Source organism: Rhipicephalus microplus, chromosome 2, assembly GCF_043290135.1.
Source record: "Rhipicephalus microplus isolate Deutch F79 chromosome 2, USDA_Rmic, whole genome shotgun sequence".
Taxonomy (NCBI): Eukaryota; Metazoa; Arthropoda; class Arachnida; order Ixodida; family Ixodidae; genus Rhipicephalus; species Rhipicephalus microplus.
The window spans coordinates 35,276,067-35,302,936 of record NC_134701.1 but is presented as its reverse complement, the minus strand read 5'-3'; the positions used below and the strand labels follow the sequence as shown (position 1 = coordinate 35,302,936).

At 45.8% G+C, this 26,870-nt stretch overlaps 1 protein-coding gene across 2 annotated transcripts in view; it reads right to left on the bottom strand.

Moving 5' to 3' along the window:
• arr (low-density lipoprotein receptor-related protein 6) overlaps positions 1-26,870 on the bottom strand; it is a 345,664-nt gene that overhangs the window by 249,971 nt on the left and 68,823 nt on the right. For both annotated transcript variants that reach the window (XM_037420245.2, XM_075886375.1), the window contains exon 7: positions 2,717-3,113. In XM_037420245.2, the coding sequence (XP_037276142.2) occupies positions 2,717-3,113 (397 nt within the window). The remainder of the gene's footprint in view (positions 1-2,716; positions 3,114-26,870) is intronic.

Sequence of the window (26,870 nt, the reverse complement as noted above, 5' to 3'; positions counted from 1 at the left end):
TTGATTATCAAATACCGAGTCTCCTCAACAAACTGGGTGACGTACTTGACCTAAATAAGAAAACTTCCAAAAATAAGTTCAAGGAATTTCTCCTTTATAATTGTATTGAATACACTTAATACAGAAATTTGGATTATTTATTACTTTCTGTGTCCCAATTGCTTAGAGTACACTATTTGTGTCCTTTTGTTGTTGTTGTTTTTTTGCTTATTGTTTGTTCAAGGTGCTTAGGAATGTATGTGTCTCCAGATGCTTTCCTTACCTCACCTATTGTATATATTGCGATGTTTTTTAGGTATTTCATTACTATTTACTGTCCTGTTCTTTCTTTATATTTGTGATGGTTACATGTGTGATCAGAATTTGCAAATTGTATCTGTATATAATGATGTTCTCTAATTGTGGCTAAGTTGTGTATGACATGTTATTTTTCGTTTTTATTTTATTATATTTTGCCAGACTGTATTTCGGAGCAAAAGCCTCCGTCAGGCTATGTAGCCTTTTGCTTTTGCTTCGTTTTTTCTGTTGCACGTACAGAAAATAAATCTCAAATCTCCCTCTCTCTCAAACACGGCGGCCACGGCCAATCAAGGGCCTCAAAACGACCTTCAAACATTTGCTTTTTGTGCGCTTGTTGTTAAAGGAAGGAGCCAGCTGAGGTGGGAAAGTTAAACACGGAGAAATCCTCTTTCCGATGAGCCCAAGAAGCCAGCTCCCGGCCCAAGCATCGCGAAGCTACAATTTTTTGAAAATCGCCGTTTTCTCGCCATTTCGAGAAAAAGTTTTACTACATAGGTGGGTGAAACAAATTTTCCAAAGAACTTCTGCACGGTTTTCAGTGTAGATATTTTGGAACCAGATAGAAAAGGGGTTCCAGAAACTGAAAGCTTGAGTTTCAAAAAATCGATTTTTTTGCCATTTTTCGCGATCTCAAAGCCGCGTCCCCCCTTAAAGAAAAATGCAGGTGAGGGTTTCGTGGATAATAGAAATGGCTTCGCAGACCCCCCCCCCCCATTTGAGAACCACTGCCTTAAAGCTCTGTGGGCGAAAACCGAATGAAACAAAGGAGGCACGTGGCAATAAGGTCGATTACGTGTCACAAGTGTCCTGACATACTGTATACTTATCTTACACCGTGGTTTAGGGTTATGACTGGTGCGCTTGAACGGATTGATGACGTAGACAGTGGATGACCAACGTGGCCTCCATTTCTCTTTCAAGTTATCGCAATTAAGAAAATGTTTAGACAGGACAGACATTTTGGCACAGCATGGCGCAATTTCATCAAATTTCACAGTTTTGATGCAACACGGCGGGCGCAACAATAGAAAATTCTATCAAACTGGCGCAATTGGCACAGCTGTTACACCCCTATCTGCATCTTCGAAGTGCACTCACATCGTCGACATGCAGAATAAACTGACCCAATTAAGTGCGCTGACAAACTTCTCCAGCAGCTTATGCATTTTCTTTCGTCCGGACGCAACGTCGAGCCCCTTCACGTAGCCGCTAGACATTGCTCTAAACACACCGTGAGGAACGCACCAAAACAGCAACTCAAGCACACCAGAAGTCTTCGTGGGCAGCCTTTCAGCACGAGCCAGAGTGGTTAAAAACACCAAAACCATCTATACTGCACAAGCCGGCTTGTTTTCGGCATTGCCTTCGAGCCACCACTTTCCGCACCCACAACTCCGAGTCTGCAGGGAATTTTCGACGTTCTTCCCCCACTTCCCACAGCCTCTGCTCCAAAGTGGCTTGTCAGCGGCATTGCCGTTAAGCCCCCCCTTCACACACCATCATTTTCACCCAAAAGAGAAAATGTTTCACGGCTGTGATTAGGTAACGTGCTAAAGCGATTATTCTTTACCGTCATCAGTGTTATCGCCGGTCACAGATTGGAATTCTTTGCAAACAGCATATTCAGCTCCGACGACCTTGTTACCGCTTTTATTTTCCATCTTCCTACCGCATGTTTTGATAACCCTATCTCTCAATAATTGTCATACTAGTTTAGTCATTCGTTTTGTTTTTTTGTGTTTGCCCAATGCATTGTTTTCATATATAATTTTGTATTGTGCATGAAGCCCATCCTGCTTAAGCCAAATGTTGGCTTGTGGTATTTCAAATAAAAAAAATAACAACACAGAATCCTAGACCATAATAGGAGATAGCTGGTACGTCTTCATGCTTGTGATGCGATGCAAAGTACGACACAGAGCATAAAAAACTAGAAACGAAACAGGGTGATGCACATCACCCCGTGTTGTGTATTTTTTTTTTCTGGTCTGTGTCATACCTTGCCGCGCATCACAAGCACCTAGACCTTAAAGTGCTTCACCTCTAAAACATCGCACACACACGCCATGACATTCGACAACGCACTCATTAAGCCAGCCGGAGTGAAAATATCACAAGGCACACTGCAGGGCATTCGAATTTTTCAGCGTGAGAGAGAGAGAGAGAGTGAAAACAAAGGCCGGGAGATTAACCATATATTGGCATCCGGTTTGTGCCCAGCACTGGGGGTGGGGAAATGGGGCAAGAAAGAGGGTGAAAGAGAGAGAGAAAAAAATGCACGTGCAATCAAGAGAAAACAAAACTTCTCAATTTGCATTACTTCAATGAGATAAGTGGCAGTGCTGTGACGGTGTGAGAATAAACAGGCATGTCCGAACTTTTAGTGTCCAAATAAACGGTCAGCAACTCTACTCACCCCTGTGGTGGATCAAGCACAATGGCTCGAGGTTCCGCAAGGCCCTCTGCAATAAGGACCTTGCGTGCGGTGCCATTGAGTCGGGCCACCTCAATGCGGTCAGTGCCCGTGTCTGTCCAGTAGAGGTTGCGTGCCACCACATCTAAGGCCAGTCCATCAGGGTGCTGCACTTCGAGGGTCACCACAGCCTCCTGGCCCGTACCGTTGAGGAATGCTCGCTGGATCAGACAAAGCTCGTCGTCCGTCCAGTAAACCCGGCCTTCGACTGGGTCATAATCCAGCGCTATGGCGTGCTTGAGACCTCGCAGAGGCAAAACCACATCAGTGTAATCCGGCGTGTCCAGTGAGATACGTCGCAAATCCTTGCGGCGTGCCAGAAGTAGAATCTCCTCTGCACCTACAGTTAAAATGATGGCAAGGGCCAGTTATGAAGAAGTGCGTATCGACACATATCTACGCATTTGTAGAAGTAAATATTACGCGCAAGTACATATCTATTTTTTTCTTGCTTTATATGAGTAGTGTAATCTCTAGCACCACTTTTTATTTTTGTTTATTTGTTTTTTTTTTTTTCATTCAGTGTATACCTGTGATACTTTATGGTCACTGTATTGGTGCACTATACAAAATGTACCACAACCTTTGCTATACGTAATCATGCTGTTCTAAAAGGATTTCTCTCAAGCATGGTTTCTGCGGCTTTTCTCCCTCATCCCCATCTATGCTGCACACATAAATGTGCACTAGCCAAAGCACTGCAATTATGTAAAAACCACTCAGTAAACTGAAGCCTTAACTAGCAGTTAAAATTCGTGGCCACAGTTTCCTGAATGAAGAAGCCATTCAAAATGAAGCCTCATCATCATTGCCTTCCACAAATAAAAAAGTGGGGCATTCCGTGTCTGCTAGCGAAAAACTGCACAAGGGAAGATTGTGCTTCCTTCTCAAGACAGCAGTTATTCATGACCAATGCACAGGATTGGTTCAACATCCAATGCAGAAATAGAAAGGATGCCTCAAGTGGCAGTACATAGAAACAAATGTCAGTCGACAAAAACTGACCCGCAGTAAGATGATGGCTCAACTTCAATAACGAACCTGACAACTAGCAGTCAAACTCCATATATTCACGGAGTAAATTATGTAGTGGAGAAATGTTTTTCAGTCAGAAGAAGCTCGTGAGTACTCGAAAATCTGGTTGCCTTCATGTAAGCTTGCTTGGCGGGATCACTTGTAAGTACAGTTGAACCCATATAAAACAAACCAAAAAGTGCTGCGATAAGTGGTCACTATATCAATAGTTCGTTGTATATGAACCTGCCCATAAAAACATGCACTTAGTGACCAATTGTCTTTTTGAGTGTAAGTGTGTGAGTACGGCGGTGGCAAAACCGAAGGTCGCGCTGCAGTAACACATCGGGGCCATTTTTTTAGCAATACGCGACCCGGTGTTTAAGATGGACGTCCGTGGCCGATGAACGCGTTGACAGCTGGCCTCCACGATGTCTTGTACACCCATTGCCTGTGGCGCACACCCACTGTGGGGCATTGACCAAGAATTGAGTGGTTTGATAAAATAGTATGAAGTTTTATAATAATTGAGGTTTTATAATATAAAAGATTACAGATTACCTAGGGAATCATGGTGCTTGATCTAATGCATGTAATTGTTTAAATTTCTCGGATGTTCTTTTCTTCAGGACATTGCACATACCCGATCGAGTAGAATGGCCAAAAAGTAAGTGAATTTTACTTATACATTGTGTACATTGTTTCATTCCTAAGTGCGCCAGCTAATTATTCAATGATTTGAAGTGCCACTCACCAGTAAGGAAATATGTAATGCACAAACAATTTAACAAGTGACTCGCTTAGTTGCAGTGATATATTCCCGAACGGCAAATAGAACATCCCCGTAGCTGTACACCAAAGAAGTAGCTTCTAAAAAAGGAACAGGTACCGACAATTGCAGATCATTTCCAGAGATGTGATACTATTATGCTTTTCCTGAAAGTATTGTATAGGCGATAAGATAGTGAAAAAGAAAAAAAAAATTCATCGCCGAATCACCGCATGATAAAGATTGTGGAAGAGAGTAAAGTGCGGTCAAATTGGTTTTGCGATGCGTTAACCAGAGAGAGGAAGCGGCGATGGCATAGTGGGTAGAGCATCCGCCTCGCATGCAAGAAGTCCGTGGTTCGAATCTGAGTGCCGCGCAGTTCCCAACCAGATAAAAAAAAATCCGCATGGCGATGGAACTGCATTAAGAGGCCTGGGGTGCGGCGTCACCGGTGACCACCGCCGGTAACGCACTCCCTCACCAGAGGAGAATTGGCCAACCTGGTTCAGTATCTGGCCACTACCTCCCACATGCACACGTCAATTAACTCACGGTCCTCAGTCCCCAGCAGCTGCGAAGCAACTGACTACGGCGGTGGTCAGATCTGCAACGCAGCAGAGGGTGCTAAGAATCTCTGGATCCGGACAGGCCGCCATTGGAACCTGAATTTGGCAACGTTTAATGCTAGAATCTTATCTAGTGAGACAAGTATAGATGTACTATTCGAGGAGCTAGAGGGTGTTAAATGGTATATAATAAAGCTCAGTGAGGTTAGGCGGACAGATGAGGCCTATATGGTGCTACAGAATGGGCACGTCCTTTCCTAGCTTGGCTGACAGAAGAGAACTGGAATTGGGGTTCCTTAATCACAGAAACATAGCTGGCAACATAGAGGAATACTATAGCATTAATGAAAGGGTGGTAGGTATCGTAATTCAACTCAATAAGAGATGCAAGATAAAGGTGGTACAGCCTTATGCGCCTACATCCAGCCATGATGACGCTTCAGTTGAAAGCTTTTATGAAGACGCGGAATCGGCAATGAGTAAGGTAAAAACTCAGTATACTATAGTGATGGGAGACTTTAATGCAAAAGTAGGGAAGAAGCAGGCTGGAGACCAGGCAGTGGGAGATTGTGGCATCGGTACTAGAAATGCCAGAGGAAAGCTACTAGTAGAATTCGCAGAAGGCAATAATTTTAAGATATTGAATACCATCTATTAAAAACGAGGAAACCGTAAGTGGATATAGAGAAGCCCTAATGGCAAAAATAAGAACGAAATAGACTTTATAATGAGTGCACACCCAAGCATTGTGCGGGATGTGGAAGTGCTTGGCAAGCTACGATGCAGTGCCCATAGAATGGTACGGTCTCGAATTCGCCTAGACTTGAAAAAGGAACGACAGAAACTGATACGCAAGAAGCCAACCAAATGAGTTAGCACTCAGAGGGAAAGTAGAGAAATTCAGAGTCTCACTTCAGAACAGGTACTCTGCTCTTATCGAGGAAACCGATGATGATATATGGTGTTTTTGGCGCAAGGGCCATTTGATGGCCAAAGAGCGCCAGTTCATGCGACAAGGAATGTGGACAATGATTGTGATTAGCGGCTGTATAAGGGCCATAAAATTCTTCGTGGTAAGGCGGGTAAAAACATACAAGTAATAAAATCATGACCATGCCGTGAAATGTGTGTGTGGTGTGAATAGATAACAAAAGATGGGGATAATAAAAAACGATGGTGTATATGTATGGCATTAGCAGAAGTGCCTCACTGGTTCATACCCTTGCGTGCAAGGGCCGTGAGGCAAGTGCTTTCCTGTGTAGCCACCGCAGCAAAAACCTCTCTAGAGAGGTCGTGCTACGGGATGCCCGGGTATATGATATGAAAATTACGAATTTCTTTTAAAAAAGCTAACAATGATTTATGACTAAAAAGCGGTTCCCTACCAACGAACATTGCAGGGTGTAAAGGTATACGTTGTCGGTAGGGTAATGGAAAATGCTGTTTTCTTATAGTTTCTAAGTGTTTACACTGGATTAACACGTGAAGGACGGTTAATGGTTCACCACATCTGTCACACAATGGTGGATCGCCACCAGACAAAAGATAAGTGTGTGTCGTGTATATGTGTCCTATCCTGAGTCTTGTTAGTATAACCTCTGTATGACGCGATTTTGATACTGGCAGCCAATGACCAAGGTGTGGCTTAATAATGTGTAGTTTGTTTTGTGTGTGTGTATCCCATTTGCTCTGCCAGTAGTCCCTGAGGTTTCGTTTCAGAGACGGCTTAAGATCAAGGGCCGGGATTGATATGGATGTAATGACGGTGCTCTCGTGGACGGATGCAGCGAGCTGATCCCCCCTCACGTTGCCTTGGATCTCACGGTGCCCTGGCACCCAGCACACTACAACATGTTGTTTTAGTTTGTAGAGTGTGCACAAAATGGAGTAAAGTGAGACAAGGACCGGGTTTTTTTGTTTTTTAAGACTGTGCAGAGCCATTACCACACTGAGGGAGTCTGTATAAATTACTGCTTTTTGTATTTGTAGTTGTTTGATGTGTTTAGCTGCCACAAGTATCGCGTAAGCTTCTGCTGTGAAGATACTTGTGCCTGGATGTAGAGGGCCAGCATCCGAAAAGGAAGGGCCAACAGCAGCGTAGGACACAGAGGAGTTAGACTTAGAGGCATCTGTAAAAAACTCAGGATGTGTGTATTTGTGTTGAAGTTCCAGGAAATATGTTCGGATATGGGCAATAGGCGCATGTTTTGTAACTTCTAGAAAGGACACATCGCAGTCTATAGTCTGCCATTGCCACGGTGGCGGATATGCTACAGGAGCCATTAAACTCTGTTCTAGTGAGACTCTAGTTTCCTCGGCTAGACTTTTCAGGCGAACTGAGAAGGGCTGCCTCATCGAAGGCCTGTTTTGAAACAGAAATGAGCTCGACAAATCGTTAATAGTAGAGTATGAGGGGTGCTTTTTATCTGCTTTCACCTTAAGGAAATAAACAAAAGACATATAAGTTCTATGCAGATGAAGCGACCACTCATTTGACTCAACATAAAGGCTTTCTACGGGGCTGGTGCGAAAAGCACCCGTAGAAAGGCGGATGCCCAAATGGTGCACGGGGTCCAGCATCTTCAAAGCACTTTGAGCTGCAGACTGATAAACAACGGCCCCATAATCTAAGCGGGTGCGAATGAGGCTTCGATACAGATTTATGAGGCATTGCCTATCACTACCCCAAGTAGTACGTGACAGCACTTTTATAACATTCATGGCTTTTAAACATTTTATTTTTAAATTCTTGATGTGCGGAACGAAGGTCAGCTTGTTGCCCAAGATTAAGCCTAAAAATTTATGTTCGGCTTTGACGGACAGACGTTGCCCGTTCAGTCGAATATCAGGTTCAGAGTGCATGCCTCTCTTTCGAGAGAACAAGACACACATGCTTTTTTGTGGGTTAAGTCGAAATCCGTTTTCATCTGCCCATTTGGAGACCTTGTTTAAGCCCAGCTGAACCTGCCGCTCACACATTGCCAAGTTGCATGACTTGAAGCCGAGCTGAACGTCGTCGACATATGTACAATAGGACATATTTCGGGGGATGGACAAGTGCAGAGAATTCATTTTGATAATAAAAAGTGTGCAACTAAGCATACCACCTTGTGGCACGCCTGTTTCCTGGACAAATGTTTGGGAGAGAACACTGCCCACACGGACACGGAATGTCCGGTTTGACAGGTAACTTTTGATTATATGAAACATTCTTCCGCGCACACCAAGGTGGGAGAGGTCTCTTAGAATTCTAAAACGCCATGTTGTATCATAAGCCTTTTCGATATCGAGGAACACAGAGAGAAAATATTGTTTATGGACGAAGGCATCTCTGATCTGTGCCTCGATACGAACAAGGTGGTCTGTGGTAGATCTATATTCTCGAAACACGCACTGAAATGGGTCGAGCAAATTGTTTGTTTCAAGGATATGTATAAGTCGGCAGTTTATCATTTTTTCAAAGACTTTGCACAAGCAGCTTGTGAGTGCAATAGGCCTATAACTTGACGCTAAAGAAGGGTCCTTGCCCTCTTTCAAAATGGGAATAATAATAGCCTCTTTCCAGGAGGTAGGGATAGTGCCAGAAAACCAGATAGCATTGTACAAACAAAGTAAGGTTTTTCGTGTTTCGTCTGGTAGGTTTTTTAACATTTCATACACCACACGGTCAGAACCTGGGGCAGAAGTACTGCAGGAGTTTAGAGATGTTCGGAGCTCAGCTAAACTGAAAACTTGATTGTATGCTTCGTATCTAGTGGATTTGTGTTCGAGTTTCTGATTTTCTATTCTTGTTCTGTATTTTTGGAAAGTGTCTGTATAGTGGGACGAGCTGGATACCCGTTCAAAGTGTGCACCGAGGAAGTTTGCCTGATCTTCCAAGGTATCACCTTGGGTGTTTACGAGTGGAAGTGTGTGTACTTGTTTTCCTGCTATCCTACCAACCATGTTCCAGACTTTAGCCTCCAGTGAGTATGAATTGATCCCCGATAGAAACTTCTGCCAGCTTTCTCTTCTGGCCTTCCGACGCGTTCTCCTGCCTTGAGACTTTATTTTCTTGAAGGTGTCAAGATTTTCGGCTGTTGGTGAGTTCCGAAGCAGCCTCCATGCCCTGTTCTGTTCCTTTCGCGCATTACGACACTCTGTGTTCCACCATGGGACGTGTCGTTTGCCGGGCATTCCAGATGTTTGCGGTATGCACCTGGCTGCTGCGTCAGTTAGAAAAGCTGTGATGTACTGCACAGCTTCATCTATGTCTAACCTACATATGTCTGTCCAACTCAAACGTGTAGTGTTGTGGAATTGTTCCCAGTCTGCTTTGTTCATCAGCCATTTGGGAACATGTGCAGGACATTCATATGTTGTTTGTGAACTCAACACTACAGGAAAATGGTCACTTCCATATAGATTATTTATGATTTTCCATTTCAGTAGGGGTAGGAGTGAAGGTGATACGATGCTGAGGTCTATAGACGAGTAAGTTTTGTTGGCAACGTTATAGTATGTTGGCTCTTTCCTATTCAACAAACAGGCACCGGAAGAGAAGAGAAATTGTTCAATGAGACGATCTCGTGCATCACAGCGAGAATCGCCCCACAGTCCACTATGTGCATTTAGGTCTCCAAGAAGCAAATAAGGTTCAGGCAGTTCGTCTATTAAAGACTGGAATTCACGTCTTTCAAGACGTTGGTGGGGAGGTACATACAAAGAGCAGATGGTGACGAGTTTGTTTAAAAGTACCGCTCGAACAGCCACCGCCTCAAGGGATGTCTGAAGTGGTAAATGTGTACACGCTACTCCTTGGTTAACAATAATGGCTACGCCACCGGATGACGCCACAGCATCATCTCGGTCCTTTCGGTATATGACGTAAGCACGTAAAAAATTTGTATTGGAGGATTTTAGGTGTGTTTCCTGTACACACAGCACTTGAGGTGAGTGTTTGTATAAAAGCTCTTGGACGTCGTCGAGGTTTTTAAGCAGGCCTCTGACGTTCCAATGAATAATTTGTGTTTCCATATTGGAAGTAAAGTAGTGCTGTGTGTACGTTAAGGGAGTGACTTGTTTAAGGTGAAAGGTCAAGCTCAAGTAACAGGGCTATTATCAGGCCCTGTTATGAGCTTCTTGGTTCTCTTGGCGCGCTCCAGAGAGCCGCGCCGCTCTTTTGGCACCAAGGGTGCCGCCGTATCCATTGCCTCCTCAAAGGCACTGGATGCCCGCTCATGTGAGCTGGTTTTTCGAAGCTTGGGCCTCGCCTGGCGAGGTGAGGCCTTGAGACCTGAGGACCCTGGAGTCTCTGGTCTCTGTTCAATAGTATGCGGAGTAGACTCAACTACTGCAGCCTTGGGGGCAGGCGCCACAGCCAATGGCTCGCTCTGCGAAGGCCGAAGGAGTGGCGAGGGCTGGTGCGACACTGCCCCCTGGCGCGCCGCATCAGCATATGTGGGGCCATAAAATGGCGAGACTCTTTTTCTTGCTTCTTTAAATGTAATGTTTTCTTTTATCTTTAAAGTGATGATCTCTTTTTCTTTTTTCCAGAAAGAACAGGAACGTGAGTACGCAGCATGATTACCACCACAGTTCACACAGTGTGCAGGTGCTTCGCAGTTGTCGGACGCATGGCCCACGACTCCACACAGAGCACAAGTTTTCCGGCCACGACAGCTTTGCGAGCCGTGGCCATATCTCTGACATTGGAAGCAACGGCGGGGGTTGGGAATATATGGTCTCACGGATGTCTTTGTGTACCCAGTCTGAATAGTTTCCGGCAAATCGCTCGAAGCAAAGGTCAGTACTAAGTGTTTGGTTGGGATTTCCTTTTGATCTCTTCTGATCTTAATACGCTGTACGTTTGTCACGTTCTGGCTCTTCCATCCTTCCAGAAGTTCAGCTTCCGTCAGCTCAAGCAAATCTACGTCCGATACGATCCCACGAGATGAGTTCATGGACCTGTGTGGCGTAATACTGATGGGTGTGTCTCCAAACGTTGTGATGGTGTTCAGTTTATCGAATTGGTCTTTGTCACGTATTTCAAGGAGTAGATCTCCACTGGCCATTTTGGTAACCTTGTACCCGGCACAGAGTGTTTCGGTTAAGCATCTAGAAACTACGAAGGGGGATACAGTTCTGGCTTGCTTGTTAGTTTTTTCGCAGTGTATAACGTGGAAATGAGGAAACATTTGTCTTGGCCGGATGAAAAAATTGATGTCTTCGGTGCGTACCCGCTTTGAGGAGGCACGATCACTGAGTAAAGGGAATGCTTTCTGCATGCTAATAGTATGTTGTTCAGCAGCGTTGGCGGCAACCCACCACGGAGCCCAACGAGGGGACGCTACAAGTTTGCGGATGCTGAAACCTGCAGACGCCAGCCGTACAACGCCACTATAACCCAATGCGCCTAGACCAAGGTAGGCTATTTGCACAGGGTTAACCCTTGCCGCCAGGAAAATTGGAAGTAAACAGAAGAACAGGAAAGCTAAAAAAGTAAGAAAGACGAAGATGTAGGGAGAGAGAGATAGGAAAAGGCGACTGCCGATTTCCCCTGGGTGGGTCAGCCCAGGGGTGCCGTCTACGTGAAGCCGGGGCCAAAGGGGTGTGTTGCCTCTGCCGGGGGGCCTTAAAGGTCCAATCACCCAGCGTCGGCTCAACCCCCAGGATCCCCTTTTCCCCGGACACGGCAAAGTCACGCACGGCTAGGCGTGGGAGGGAGTCAACACTCCCCCGTTAGCTCGGGTCCGTGGTGTCCCTACACACCAAAAGCCTACTTGCGCAGGCGCCCCTGCGGGCTCTTATCGAGGAAACCAGCCTTAGCATTGACGCAATGAATGATAATCTGACGAGTATCATTACGGAGGGTGCAGTGAAAGTGGGAGGTACGGCACTAAGGCAGGACACACTGGCAAGCTGTCCAAGGAGACGAAGAACCTGATTAAATAGCATCAAACCATGAAAGTCTCTAGTACAACAGACAAAATAGAGTTGGCAGAGCTTTCGAAGTTGATTAATAAGCGTAAGGCATTCGATGTGAGAAGGTATAACATGGAGAGACTTGAACACGCTCTGAAAAACAGAGGAAGCGTCAAAGTAGTGAAGGAGAAACTTGGGATAGGCAGAAATCGGATGTATGCACTGAGGGACATAGAAGGCAAAATTACTACCAATATGGATAGAATAGTTAAAATAGCAGAGGAGTTTTACAGAGGCCTGTAACAGTAGCCGGGACAACCCCGACCTTAATACTATAGGAACTAGCAGTAACCCAGATGACACCCCACCAGTATAGATAGAAGTCAGGAAAGCCTCGGAGAGCATGCAAAGAGGTAAAGCTTCTGGTTTACGAGGTGCCTCCTGACGGGATGAGTACCAGAGTCTTGGAAGAATGCTAACATTATCTTAATACATAAAAAATTGGATGACAAGGACTCGAAGAATTACAGGCCGATCAGCTTGCTCTCCGTAGTATACAAGCTATTTACAAAGGTAATTTCTAACAGACTTAAGAAAACATTAGAATTCCATCAACCAAAGAAACAAGCAGGATTTCAAATAGGCTACTCGACAATTGACCACATTCATAGTATCAATCAGGTAATAGAGAAACGCTCAGAATATAGCCAACCACTATGTATCGCCTTCATAGATTACGAGAAGGCGCTTGATTCAGTAGAAATATCAGCAATCATGCAGACACTGCACAATCAGTGCGTCCATGAAGTATATATAAACATCCTGGAAGAAATTCATAGGGGATCAACTGCTAGCATATTGCCTCATAAAAAAAACAGCAGAATACCAATCAAGAAGGGTGTAAGGCAGGGGGATACAGTCTCCCCAATACTATTTACCGCGTGCTTACAGGAGGTTTTCAGAGGCCTAGAATGGGAATAGTTGGGGATAAGAGTTAATGGAGAGAACCTTAGTAACCTGCGCTTCGCCGATGACATTGCATTGCTGAGTAACTCGGGGGACGAATTTCAACTCATGATTACAGAGTTAGAAAAGGAGTGCAGAAAGGTGGGTCTTAAAATTAATCTGCAGAAAACGAAAGTAATATACAACAACCTTGGAAGAGGGCAGTGCTTTGAGGTAGATAATAGTGCACTTCAAGTTGTAAAAGACTATGTCTACTTAGGGCAGGTAATAACCGCAGAGCCGAACCACGAGACTGAAGTAACTAGAAGAATAAGAATGGGGTGGAGCACATTTGGCAAGCACTCTGAAACCAAGACAGGTAGATTGCCAATATCCCTCAAGAGGAAGGTATATAACAGCTGCTTCTTGCCGGTACTTAGCTATGGAGCAGAAACCTGGAGAATTACAAAGAGTGTTCATCTTAAATTGAGGACAACGCAGCAAGCAATGGAAAGAAAAATGGTAGGTGTAACTTTAAGAGACAAGAAGAGAGCAGAGTGGATTAGAGAACAAACAGGGGTTAAGGAAATCATAGTTGAAATCAAGAAGAGGAAATGGACATAGGCCGGGCATGTAGCGTGTAGACAGGGTAACCGCTGGTCATTAAGGGTAACTAACTGGATTTCCAGAGAAGGCAAGCGGGTTAGGGGGAGACAGAAAGTTAGGTGGGCAGATGAGATTAAGAAGTTTGCAGGTATAAAATGGCAGCAGCAAGCACAGGACCAAGTTGGCTGGCGGAACATGGGAGAGGCTTTTGTCCTGCAGTGGACGTAGTCAAGCTGATGATGATGATGATGATGTGTGTATGTATTTGTATGTGGGGGAAGGTGCGATTGTGTGTGTATTTTTAGTAAAGAGTGCTAACAACCTTTCCAGTGACAGCTTAGGCCTTTTTGCATGTTAAGCGACTCCCGCAGTGTGCTCACGAGTGAATTAAACCTCGTTCGCCACGAACTCGTGCCGTGCCACTGAAGCGCAGTACTGCAATCAATCATCGCTGGCTAGTTGCGAGCATCAGGTCACTTACTCGGCTTTCACAGTCGGATGCTGAGCTGTTTACAGTCTAATGTACGTGTGCATTTGTGCATATTTCGCGCATGCATCTCCCCGTATCGTGCTGTCATGCGGCGAGTAACACACCGAAGACAGACATTTTGCGAGCAATGAGCAAGCAGCCGTGCACGCAGTGATGCCAGACCTACGAATTTGTCGGTAGATCTAAAGTTTCTTGGCTATCTACGGATTTCCACATAGAAAGGAAATTCTGCAAATTTTTACGGAAACTTCATGGAAATTCTATGGAATTCTACAAAGTTCATTGGTCTGTTTTTTTGGTGTTTTTTTTTTCCGTAGCGACATCTGCATCCTCTACCGGCCCCCTATCAAGGGCAGTCGGCATCTGCCGAGTTGTTCTTCCCTACCTAGAAAAATGTACATTAGCCACTCACTTGAGCTCACAAGATGCCAACGCACCCACTCGCACATACTCCCAATGAGTAATGCAGAAACAGCGTCTTTTTATCACTTTCAGCCTCCACTCCCCCTACCCCTATTAATGACACGTCCCCCCGTGTTTCTCCAAAGTCTCGGTATGTCTGTGAGTCTGAAAATCTGGCTCCATGTTCAAGGTACCCATAACATGAGGTAAAATTTCCGAAAATTTAATTTTTAGCTACATCATGGACTGTTGATGACATATACGTCGTTGACGTCACGAGTATCCACACTACAGCCGAAACAGCCTTCTTCATAGGCTACACTAGCACAAAACGTGTTGATCATGCAGTCTCGCGTGTCTGAGAATCGAGGCATGCGGTGCGGTGTGCATTTAAATTACAAAAAAAAGTAATAATAACTCTCCCTGCCAACGAAATGAATGCAAAAAAACTATGAAAAGAAAGTGCCATCACGAAAATTCACCGATTATCACTGAATGGCAGTGATCCTCTATTTTACGACCTCGCAAAACATATCCAAGACATTGCAATCGAATCGCGAACCACCATTCGAGTGTTACAAACGCCACCCAGAGCCTGTTCTTTCAAATAGAGCCACCACAAAGAGTGATGTTGATTCTATATACAAAACCACTACTTTGATCGCCCGTGACCGCCACAAAAAAGCAACCAACACTAACAAGGCCCAGCCAACAGTTCGGCATGTAGTGACGGGAGGTTTGCGCAAGACAACATGAAGATTGGGCGTTGAAAAGATCACACTCACCGACAGCGGATACGATGTTAAGGTTTGAGTTACGCGCGTTGTATGACGCTATGGTTTAAGTGCTAGAAATCCAAGATAAGTCTGTCAAGCTAGCGCAAGTCCATGTAGTGGTAGCAAAGGCGAAAGCACGCATTAGAAAGCCAAACAGCTTTTAAATTTGCAGACGAGGTAGGAAATGCGATAACGAAGACGCTTTTCGCGACAGGAAGCTAAAAGCACACTTGACAAAGACGCAATCGCGTGTTCCATGCAGAGTGCCTGGCAGGCTAGCGGCTGGAACCACACTGGCACCAGTGCAAAGGTTGCTCGACGGTTACTCCGATGCCCACGTAACCGCCCTTCCTCACTCGGCAAGCCCGTGCAGCACTGCCGCATCCTTTCTTTTTTCTTCACTTCAGTTAACCTGAGAGAGCGTCAAAGTGCAATAGTAGTTTCATTTACTTTTTTTCATTTCTGCCCCACAAAAAATGTATGTATGTGCAAATATGATACAGAATTGCTGATAAGTTCGGGGTGCACCTATTATGCGCAAAGCAAATGAAAGCCCCAGTTCGCAGCTATTTAGCTACAGTGCACATGACAGTGACTCGATAGATTCTCGGTGGACAGCCACCGCTCTCGGCAGAATGGCCATGTTTTCCAAGCATGGCCTGTGCATTAGCTTCTCTGTGGTACATGGTTGCTAGCACAGTTTGAAAAACAGATGTGCTACTATGCTACCTAAAGAAAGCATATACAGTAACTCAAGCATTGTTAGCATGCGAGCGCCACCTGGCATCAAGAATATAGCCAAGAAGTAGACACTAATTCAGCACTTCTTGCTAGAAGTAGAGCTCATGTTTTTACTCAGCATCACTGATCAGCCTGGCCAGCACCTGTAGTGTACGGCAGTACCGGTAGATGGGTGCATATTTATGTAGTGTACATGACAGTACTGCCAGATGGCAACACAGCATGTACAGAGTTCTATATTAAGGCTTCCAATAAAACATGACGTCGATTGCCAGCCCGGAGACTCGGCTATCGTGCCTGCTCGCCCGATGCTCTCAACATGGTCTCAGAAGGCGAGATCCGTCTCCGCTAATCCTGTGTTGGCATCCTCGTGATACAACCCTGCTGCCGCCGCCACTACTTTGCCATGATGGCTACTGGTGTTGAGGGCTCCGCCGGGACATCAAATTCATTGGCCGCTCCGTTTCTACCAGGCATGGTCAGCTGCATCCTCCACCGTCACCCGCTTGGCTTCGATAACCGCAGCTCCTGGCCCACATGACTGCTGCAGTTCGAAGACTTTTCGTTCGCTACCGAACTTCATATCACTCCTGCTGAGGTAAAAGTGCGCACCATGCTCTACTGCAGTGGTTCTCAAATGAGGGTCCACGAAGCCATTTCCATGATCCGCAAAGCCCTCACCCGCATTTTTTTTAAGCGTGACTGTCCAAAATGGAGTGATGTGGCATGTTTGTTCGCAATAAAAGGTATCTGTTTCATGATCCAGTTGTGTTAATTTGCCAACGTAACCCCCCCCCTCCCTCCCTTCCCTCCACTGCAAGGGGGTTCCCCATCACTTTCACCAGTCCCCGAGGGGTCCCCGACACATCCATGGCTGAGAACCACTGCTTTGCTATGTTGGCCCACAAGCCAGGGTTGTCCTCGCGTCAGCCACACTAGCCGAGGTAGCTTTGAAGGACATTGCTACCGTGAAAAAGGCATTCACCGACCACTTCGTCGACCCGTCGAATGAGCTGTTCAAGCCAGCACGCTTCCACAGCCATAGCGAGCAACCGGGTGAAACAGTCTATGTCTTTTCTACTGCACTCCAAACAAAGGTCAAGTCGTGCAACTACCCGTCAACTGATGCCGAAGAGCAACTCGTCCGAGACCCTTTTCTTGAGGGCTTGCTCAACCACGAGCTCTGAGAGAAGCTCTGTCGGAACCCGAAAATGACATTGCAAAAACTCTGACGTATGTCCGACAGCACAAAAACGCGGATAACGAGCGTCGAGCTCCTAACTTGGCAGAGACATCATTGTTCGCCATAAATGCTGCTCGCGAGAGAAAGCGAGTGCCAGCTGATAAGACAACACAGTAGCTGTGCCCATTCTGCGGGCGGGCGTCACACCTTCGCGCCAACTGTATGGCTCGCCGAACGATCTACAACTTTAACTGCAAGACTGGCCATTTCAAGAATGTGTGCTGGAAAAAGAAGCGTGCAGATGGGAAGCCCCCATAAAAGCCTTTGGCCAGTTCTATCGAGTTGTATGCAGTTGCGGGAGAGCGCCCGAACGCGAAGTTTGTCAACATACTCGTCAATGAGCGTCCACTTTCCTTTAGCGGGGACTCCAGCACTGAAGTTTCGGTTGTACCCAGTACGTTTTCTGGCATCTACTCAACGCATCCGAATTCCAAGAGCGAGCTGAAAGGCCCAGGCAACCACATCCTGGCGGTCATAGGCCTTTGCATTGCTACACTGTCATGGCACGGCAAGTCAACCAAGCAGCTACTCTGCATCCAAGGAACCAAGACTGTTAGGCTTCCCGGCAATCCAAGCCCTTGCACGACTTGTGTCTCAATCCCAATCTCTCTCGAGGACTTGGAATGCTTCTCAAAGCCTACACTATCGTGAAAACATAGTTACAGAGAGTTTCACACCATAAACTGCTGTTCAAACTTTGCAACATCGGTATAAGTGAAAATAATCTCAATTGGATTGGAGCTTATCTGGCCAATCGCCAACAGGCAATTAGAGTGGGAGGTGCTATGTTGGAAAATCAGAAAGGGTATTAGGGAGTGCCTCAAGGGTCTATACTGGGGCTTCTATTCTTCTTTTTATACATAGATAATATTTCATCAGTTGTGCAACCACCAGTAAAAATTAAGCTCTTTGCAGACGACTGCCCAATCTATTGTTTGGTATCATGCGGAAAAGATCAACTTAAGATCAATCAGCCCTTACAAACTTTAAACTTATGGTGTTCTAAGTGGGGTATATAAATTTTCGGTAAGCGAAGCCACATCAGGCCGAATGGCCTCTAGCTTCGCTTCATTTTTCTGTATCTCTCCAGAAAAAAAATCTGTTCATTCATTCATAGTGCCACTAAGGTTAGTGACGCTAATTACGCTCAATTACGGTCAATTACGCTCAATATTAAGAAATCCACTTACACACACACTACAAAAAAAAAAAGGAAGTTCTTTCCTTTCCGCATAACATAGGTGATAATATGTTGATAAATATATGTAGCTTTATATACTTGGGCGTAACTATAACAGATAAATTGAACTGGCGTACTCATATTGAAGACATTTGTCAGTCACCATATCAAAAGTTGTGCTTTCTACGATGAAAATTGTGCTGAACCACGAAAGATATCAAGCTGCTTGCCTAAAAAACATATGTTCGTCCGAAGTTGGAATACGCTAGAGCAGTGTGGACTCCACATCAAAAGGCCTTGAAAAATAAACTAGAACGCATTTAGAGAATGTCAGCTCGCTTTATCTGCTCGAAATATCGAAAAAGAGACTCTGTAACTGAAATGTTGAAAGTAGGTAAATTAGAACCGCTAGAATTAAGACGGCGGAAACAGAGATTAAAAATGCTTTTCCAAATTTTACATCCTGGGAAGAAAACAAACAAGGACGATTATTTGACATGCTCTTACCAAGGGTTCCCAAGAACAACATGCAGTGCATACATGGAACCTATACACGCTTGAACAAATTTATTCCAATTTTCCTTCTTTCCAAATGCTATTAAATTTGGAAATTTCGAAATTTGGAATTCACCTTGAGTGAATTTGAGGTTACTTTTGACAGGGATTTTCTTGAAAATGTACGGATTATTAGTGCTCCTGCATGTGTTTCCTCAGAAATGTTCTATAAGTCATAAATATTATGTTGCAAATGTTATGAGTGAAAAGCATGTAACTGTGTGTGTCACACAAGTGTGCTATATGTTAAAAATTTATCTTACAAATGCTCTTCAAATATTTTTGTAATCTTGTGCAACTCAACACTTCACCTTCCCTGTAATGAGCCTCAAGTGAGGGTTAACAGTATGACTAAATAATAATCAGGCTGCAACAATATGCTTGCTATGCCTTTCTCTTTGAGCATACGCCGGTGCATCCCACTCTCTCTCTGCTATGTTGCACTAGACAAACAGCAAGCAGAGGGCGTGATTCATCGAGTGGACACAGTGACTGGCTGGTGTGTGGGACTGGTTGTCGTCCCCAATGTCTCGGGCGGTTATCGACTGTGCGTAAACTTGGCTCACCTCAACAAGGTGATCCTTCAAGAGCATAACGTGCTTCCTGCAGTAAAACAATGCTTCGATTTGCTCAAAGAGGCAACAGTTTTCTCCAAGTTAGACTCTACGTCAAGCTTCCACCAGGTCAAGTTGGCCCCTCCTCCGAGACCAAAAAATTGACCCCGTTTATAACCCTGTTTGGGCGCTCTGGTTGCTGTTTTGGATCATGTCCACACTGGAGTACTTCCAGCGGCAGATGTCCCGAATCCTGAAAGGCTAAGCAGGCGTGGTGAACATGAACAACAACATCCTCATCCTTGGCAAGACAAGGTCTGAGCATGACCACTTTCTCCGGCAAGTCATAGACCGACTAGCAAAGACAGGACTCATGCTTAACCGCGCAAAGTGCTCGCTCGCCATTTCTAGCGTCAACTTGTTGGGTGTCGTGGTCACTGTGGGAGGCATTTCTCCTGACCTAGAAAAGGTTGCAGGGATCCAAGCCATGAATCCACATGAAGATGTCACAGGAGTTCGTCGTCTGTTAGGCCTTGTGAACCACATTGGACACTTCTTGCTACTCGTTTCGGAGGTGACGACGCCAATCAGAGCATTGCTGTTCAAGAACTTTGCCTGGACTAGGGGCCCGGCGCCAAAGAGTTTTCGAAAATTAACTAGAGGGACTCTCCCGCTGTGATCGTTCAGCGAACATGGGAATGATGGATAGTACATGGATTTGCCTAATCTTCGTGCTTGTGGGCTTTGAACGCAGTTGTGGCTTAGGTTATTGTAGGTTTTGTTCCGAATAGAAGACAAAAACGTTCTGAACTTCGTGGCCCAATTCGAATTGGTGAGCCAAAAAAAGTTAAGGTGGCGAAGCATAACTGATAAACTACTGCTGATTGCTGTTTCATGACAAACAACTTCAAGCCATGCAAAGCCAAGTGGAATGTTAAGTACGAAGATTAGGTAAATCCACGTACTACCCACAATTCCCATGCTCACTGGATTGCTATGCATTGCAGCTCCCATGCCCAGAGTTACCCCGAGTGTATTTATAGAAAACTATGTGGCGCAGCTGTCTGCCTTCTCCGAACTTGGGAAGCTACTGTGCTCAGACCTCTGCATGGCTCGGTACAACACCCCATATAACACCACGATCTCAGCTGACACCAGCTCTTACTGTCTTGGGGCAGTACTTCTTCAAGAACATCAAGCAGTCACTTTTGCATCACACTCCCTCACACCCGCTGAACTTCGGTATAGCCAAACCCAAAAAGAATCTCTGGAAGCCAGCAAGGCAGTGGAAAGATTCGAGGAAAGCGTTCGTTGACTTACGCTTTTCCTGGAGACGGACCATCAACCACTAGAGGTAATGCAAGGTTCCATAAATGTTAAACTACTGCCACCACGAATAGAGTGGTGTCGCTTGATGCTCCGACGCTTCCAGTACCAAGTACTCTACGTCCAGAGAAGATGTTAGCAACTGCGGACACACTTTCACGCGCACCGCCCCATTCCCTTTCATCCAACCGTGTTAATCAAGTAGAGCTCTTTGCCCATGAAATTGTCTGCTCTTTCCCAGATATCGTCTCTTCACAGCTCGAGCATCTGTGCCAGACCAAAGCCAATGATGACGAGTGCAGTCTGGTGCTTCAGCAGTGCGCCAACAGCTGGCCACGGCGGTCCCATTTGTCTCTCCATGGGAAAGAGCCCAAGCAGTATTAAGGGGACTTCCAATATCTGCAAGGGATTGCTTCTAAAGGATTACCACATCAACATGCCGTCTGCCTTTCAGTGCCAGATGCTAGAGCTCTTCCATGACGGGCATCAAGGCATCAACCGATGCAAAGCTTTAGCTCAGGAGTCAGTCAGGTGGCCGGGCATTAACAACCAGATAAAACCACTGTTGTGTAACTGCTCTACCTGCACTAAAACTAAAGTGCAGAGCTCGGAACCTATGTTGCCGTCAACCACTTCAACTCTGCCCAGGGAAAAGGTTGGCATCGATTTTTTTTTCGCGTGAATGGCCAACGCTACATCCTTGTGATGGATTACCGGTCACGCTTCCCGGAAGTCATCAGCCTGCATTCGACCACATCTGTGGTCATCAACACCATCAAGAGTGTTTTTGCATGCCATGGGATTCCAAGACTGGAGCACGGTGACAAGTTTTCAATTTTCTGCGAAAGAATTCGCCTTTGCAGAGTCCTACATCTTCTGCCCCACCACTAGCAGCCTACATTCTCGGCAGTGAAGTGGGGAGGTTGAACGGATGATAAAGACAGACAAGAACCTACTGCAGAAGGCAGATGATCCTTACCTGGCACTTCTTGTACACCGGGTCACCCCTGGTGTAAATGGAGTTCATCCTGCTCAGTAGCTCATGAATAGGCACCTGCAGACCCCGTTGCCAAGGATATCACAAATGCTGGAGCTAGCTGGCCCCCTTCGGCTCCATTCACTCAACGTGACCTACACAACTGGAGGTGCCAAGCACCCGACCTCATCCGAAGACATCTGGCTCACAACTTGCGGCCTCTACAGGCCGGAGAGCGGGTCTGGGTACAAGACGTCAACTTCCCAGCAATTGACTTGAAGCCAACTCAACGCCTGTGCTCCAATGTGGTGTCAACTCTGACGGGTGTTATCCAGCGCTACCAGAAGCACCTGGTGCCAACGACAGGACGTCCTGAGGCACGGCCAACCCACCAGCAACTCCCGTGGCAGTCACGACTCAGGCTACTACAATCTCACAACCCGCAAACAAATTGAGATGACCTGGGGCTGACAAAGCAGCCCAAGACGAGCGAACTGCATCACCTCACAAAGGCATTTCCACTCCTCTGTGTTGTGCTGCTATGCCACACATTGCACAGTTCAGCAGGAGGATCCACAGTCCAAGAAAACTCGACCTGTGAATATTGTTTTCCTTCAGTTCTGGTGCACGTGTTGTGCCCTGGTTTACCATGGGGGAAAATGCAGTGTACGGCGCTACCGGTAGATGGCTGTATATTGACGTAGTGAACTACAGCACAGCCAGATGGCAGCACAGTATGTACAGAGGTCTATAATAATGGCTGCCAATAAAACATGACGTCACTTGTCTACCCAGGGATCTTGATGTGGTGTCATTACTCGTCGGATGCTCTCGACATCGCCTGTACCTGGCAACTGGCCTGTTGCTGTACTTGGAGCAGTTTACAAGTGCCCTTTGTAGCGTTGAGCTCTTCTTGGCAAACTGAAATCCTGTCAGGCATGCCTGAGGAAATTAATGCGCCCTACTTCTAATGAGCTCGCCTAATAGAGGCAACCACAGGTGATGCACCGAGATATACTGCAGTGGTTTGTGAGTTCTGCGACTATCAATGGCTACAGTTAAACCTGCTTATAACGAACCTCCATATAACGAATTCCTCAATGTAATGAAGTTTTTCTATTCCCCCCCATTGCTCGTTAGCAGCACATGTATTTGCGACCTCATGTATCAAAGTAACAGCGGGAGACAGCCTTAATATAACGAATTTCCCCCATGCACAATCTAGAAATTTTTTTCTGCATTTTGGCATTTTGGTACGAGCATGCATCTTTTGAGGCTGCCCCTCCGCTCACGAAGGCTAGATCAAGCGCTCGTTATTGTGCGCGGGTGAGTGCAAGAGGCGGGCAGGCGGGCCTGCACCCCACGAGCCAGCGTTGCTGCCGTTCTCGCTGCTGCGGGCGTAAGCGCGGGTCTGCTCACCCTGCCTCTAACCTCGCCAAAAAAACAACTTGTGTGCATGGGCAGTGCCACGCTTTTATTTGACGTCACATATGTGGGGCCATGCTGCACAGAAAGGGCACTTTACCGAACAGTTTTCCGCAGTAACCGCCTCGTCTGCTCGTCGTTTTCGATGCCGTGCGCGCGGCACCCGACGACACTCAGCTTTGCTTTTCTTTTTTTTTTTCATAGAGATAACAATTACAGTAAAAGCTCGTTTATCTGGACCTCGTTAACTCGGAAATTCGGTTAACCCAGACTCGCGGCGCGGTCCCAGAAAAACTGTGTATATTTCAATGAGGTCAAATGCTCAATATTTCGGAGGGATTTAGCCGCGCTCCGGTTATCTCGGACAACTCCGGCGAAGGGTATCGGGACTCCAGCGTTGCGCGATCTCGGCGGCTTGGAGGCTCAAGCACCGCTTGCCATAACCGCAATAGAACCAAAGTTTTGGAGAAACCGAAACCGAGCGAACTGCAGAAGAATATGACCATGATGATAGTGAATGAAAGGGAAGTGGCTAGGAGGCGCTAGTTACTACCCAGCAGAAGCGCTTGGGCCACCGGCGCATCCAGTGTCTACTAACAGCTGCTCGCTACGCCCATGCTACGTCTACTGGTGTACTTCGTGTCTTGGTTTTTTGTGTTGTGACTTCGCATGTTGCGGCTGTGTTTGTGCGCGTTGCCGCCACTGTCACGCTTCATGGCGACCGTCACTGGAGTTAAGAGGCCACATCAGCCAGCAAATGACCTTGAAAAAAAGGTTATGATAATGAAAGACGTGAACTCAGGTGTTTCTCGACAGGAGATAATGAAAAAGTACGATGTTAAGAGAAGCACCTTAAAGCGACTACGTGAAGAACAAAGAAAATTTTCGAGGTGTTTGACAGCGGCAAGTTCACCGGAAAACGAAAACGACTAAGGACGGCAGCACACCCAAAGCTGAAAGACGCACTGCTGCGGTGGATAACAGACATGCAGAACAGCCACCTTCCCTTGAGTGGACCGTTGATCTGTCAGCAAGCTGAAAGGTATGCACTGAGAATGAACATCGAATCTTTCAGTGCGTTTGAAGGCTGGTTTGCCCGCTTTAGAGAAAGGCACGGGTTGGTCTTTCGAAAAGTGTGCGAGGGAAAAAGCAGCAGTGGATGAACGGCGTATTGCTGACTGGAAGACAACTGAGCTTCCCCAGTACCTGGCTCGTTATGAGCCTGCTGTCTTCAATGCCGATGAAACGGCTCTCTTTTTTAAAGCCTTGCTGGACAAAACGAACACGTTCAAGGGCGACCCGTGCGTTGGAGGGAAGAGGAGCAAAGAAAGGAGCACTGTGCTTCTCGCTTCAAATATGTCGGGCACCTAGCGCCTGCCACTGCTAGTCATCGGGAAGGCATGTAACTCAAGGTGTTTCAAGAACATTCCCCTTTTTCCTGTGCAATATCGCGCCAACAGAAAGGCCTGGATGACTTTGGATATTTTCCAAGTTTGGCTGCGCCAACTCGACCGCCGCTCCGCTATAAAAAGCACAAGGTCTTACCTAGTTGACAACTGCAGTGCTCATACTAGAGTGACAGGGCTGGAGTGCATCGAACTTGTATTTCTACCTGCAAACACGACAGCTACGCTGCAACCGCTGGATCAAGGGATAATTCAGCACGTAAAAAGCAGGTACAGTAAGCATGTGCTGGAACGGATCCTGCTGTTCAAGGAAGCAGGGCGAGAATATGAGCTGAGTCTCCTGACCGCAATTCACATTTTAGCGCATGTTTGGAGCGACACACAGCCCGCGGTCATTGCAAATTCTTTCCGGCACAGCGGCTTTGTCCGCCCTGACGACTTGAATATTCCTCCAGAGGCCACTCCAGAGGACATCCGCGAGCCCACTGGAAATATGGACGACGAGGTGAATGACACGCGCTTTAGACTAAGTCGCTATAGACTATCATGTTGCCATTGCTGGTCCGCTGACTGACGATTATATATTATCGGAAGTGCTTGATGAGGACCAAAATCACTGTTCCCAGAGGTCTATAATGACGGCCAGGATGAGCCGACGTCACGTCGCCGCACCGTGCAGGAGGCCGCCGAAGCCCTCGCTGTCCTCGAGGAGTTCTGCGTTTGTTCTCGCAACAGTCAACATGCGCACCACCACCTGATGGAATTAAATAAAATCGTTCTGTCAGAAATTCCGACGGTGAGGCAAGCAAAAGTAATTAACTTTTGCAAGAAATAAAGGTTTGTCGGTGCCGTGTACCTTTTCCTTTTGTTTTCAAGGTCTATTCGATAATTCGGAATTCGGTTAACTCGGTCATTTTCTTCGGTCCCGTGAGATCCAAGTGAACGAGCTTTTACTTATATGGGACAGTCTCGGCTGTTCTCTTGCCGTGGCCGCCATTTACCGTATCTATATATGAGGCACTTTTTTTCTAAAAAAGCCGAATGCAGAAACCGAAATTAGGCTCAATTTCACTGGAACGTACAGCATGCCTAAGTATCTCCAATTTCTAAAACAGTTCTAATCAAAATAGAGTAAATCCTTATTGCAAGATAAGGTCAAAAAGGCCGTTTCTATTCAAAAATGAGCCAAGTACTCCAACTGCTTCAATCAAAGTTAGCCAAATTCATTAAACTAACTCTGTGCTAACAAACATAATCAAAACAACCATCATAGCCCCACCCAAAATGTTTCATTTGTGTCTTAGTTACTTTGTTATCGTTTTTACGTTCCACAATTAGATTTTCTAGCCAGAGTTGGCACTTACTGAAGGATATGATGTTCAATGACAGAACTGGGTTGTAAAGAGTAAGAGGCTGACTTGCCTACTTTTTTTTTTTATCTTAGTGATTCTTTTCGGCTATATCACAACAGTATCTTGTCATCTCCAGCACAGTATATTTGTAATAAAATAGCCATGAAATAAAGATGTCAGGGGACGTCTATCTATTCCCTAAAAAAAAAAAAAAAAAAGAAAAGGTCAGAAATGGCACGGCATAAAATTAACTGGTACACTATTCAAGGCCTTTAATAGATGCCTTGAACAAGGAAACACTGAAGACAGTCCAGAATGGTACGTCTTTTGCCAGGAAGGACCCCTCACTCTTCAAGCCTAGTAGTCCCCATTACGTCCATGCATCGAAGCATGGCACAGACGAAGGCACAAGTAAGATGACAATTTTTTATGACAATTCTATCGCAAAATAATGCTACACCGTACATTCGAATCGCTTTACACTAATTTTACAAGCTATTTCATGTTCAAATGAAATGTTTCAATCTATATGAACCAAATACAAACTTTACAATACTGACAATATTTGGCTACGTATATTTAAGCCTCAATATGTGTTTGTGGTATTTAAGGGAGAGGAACATACTCGCAGAAAGTTGTTCGAGCAGGCCCAACCATACTGTCAGCCAGCAGAAAAAAGTCCGTATTTCTCAGTTTCATTTAAAGTGCATTTGGCTCTTTTAGAAAAAAAAAAAAACACGCCTCAAGAAAAAAAAAAACTTCCGCGCTCTGTCCCCAGCTCGTCACAATGTGCCGACGCATGCTTATCCACGCGTACTTTTTCCGCGAATGGGGAGGGGAGATGTTTGCGCGAGCGCTTTTCCTTCGG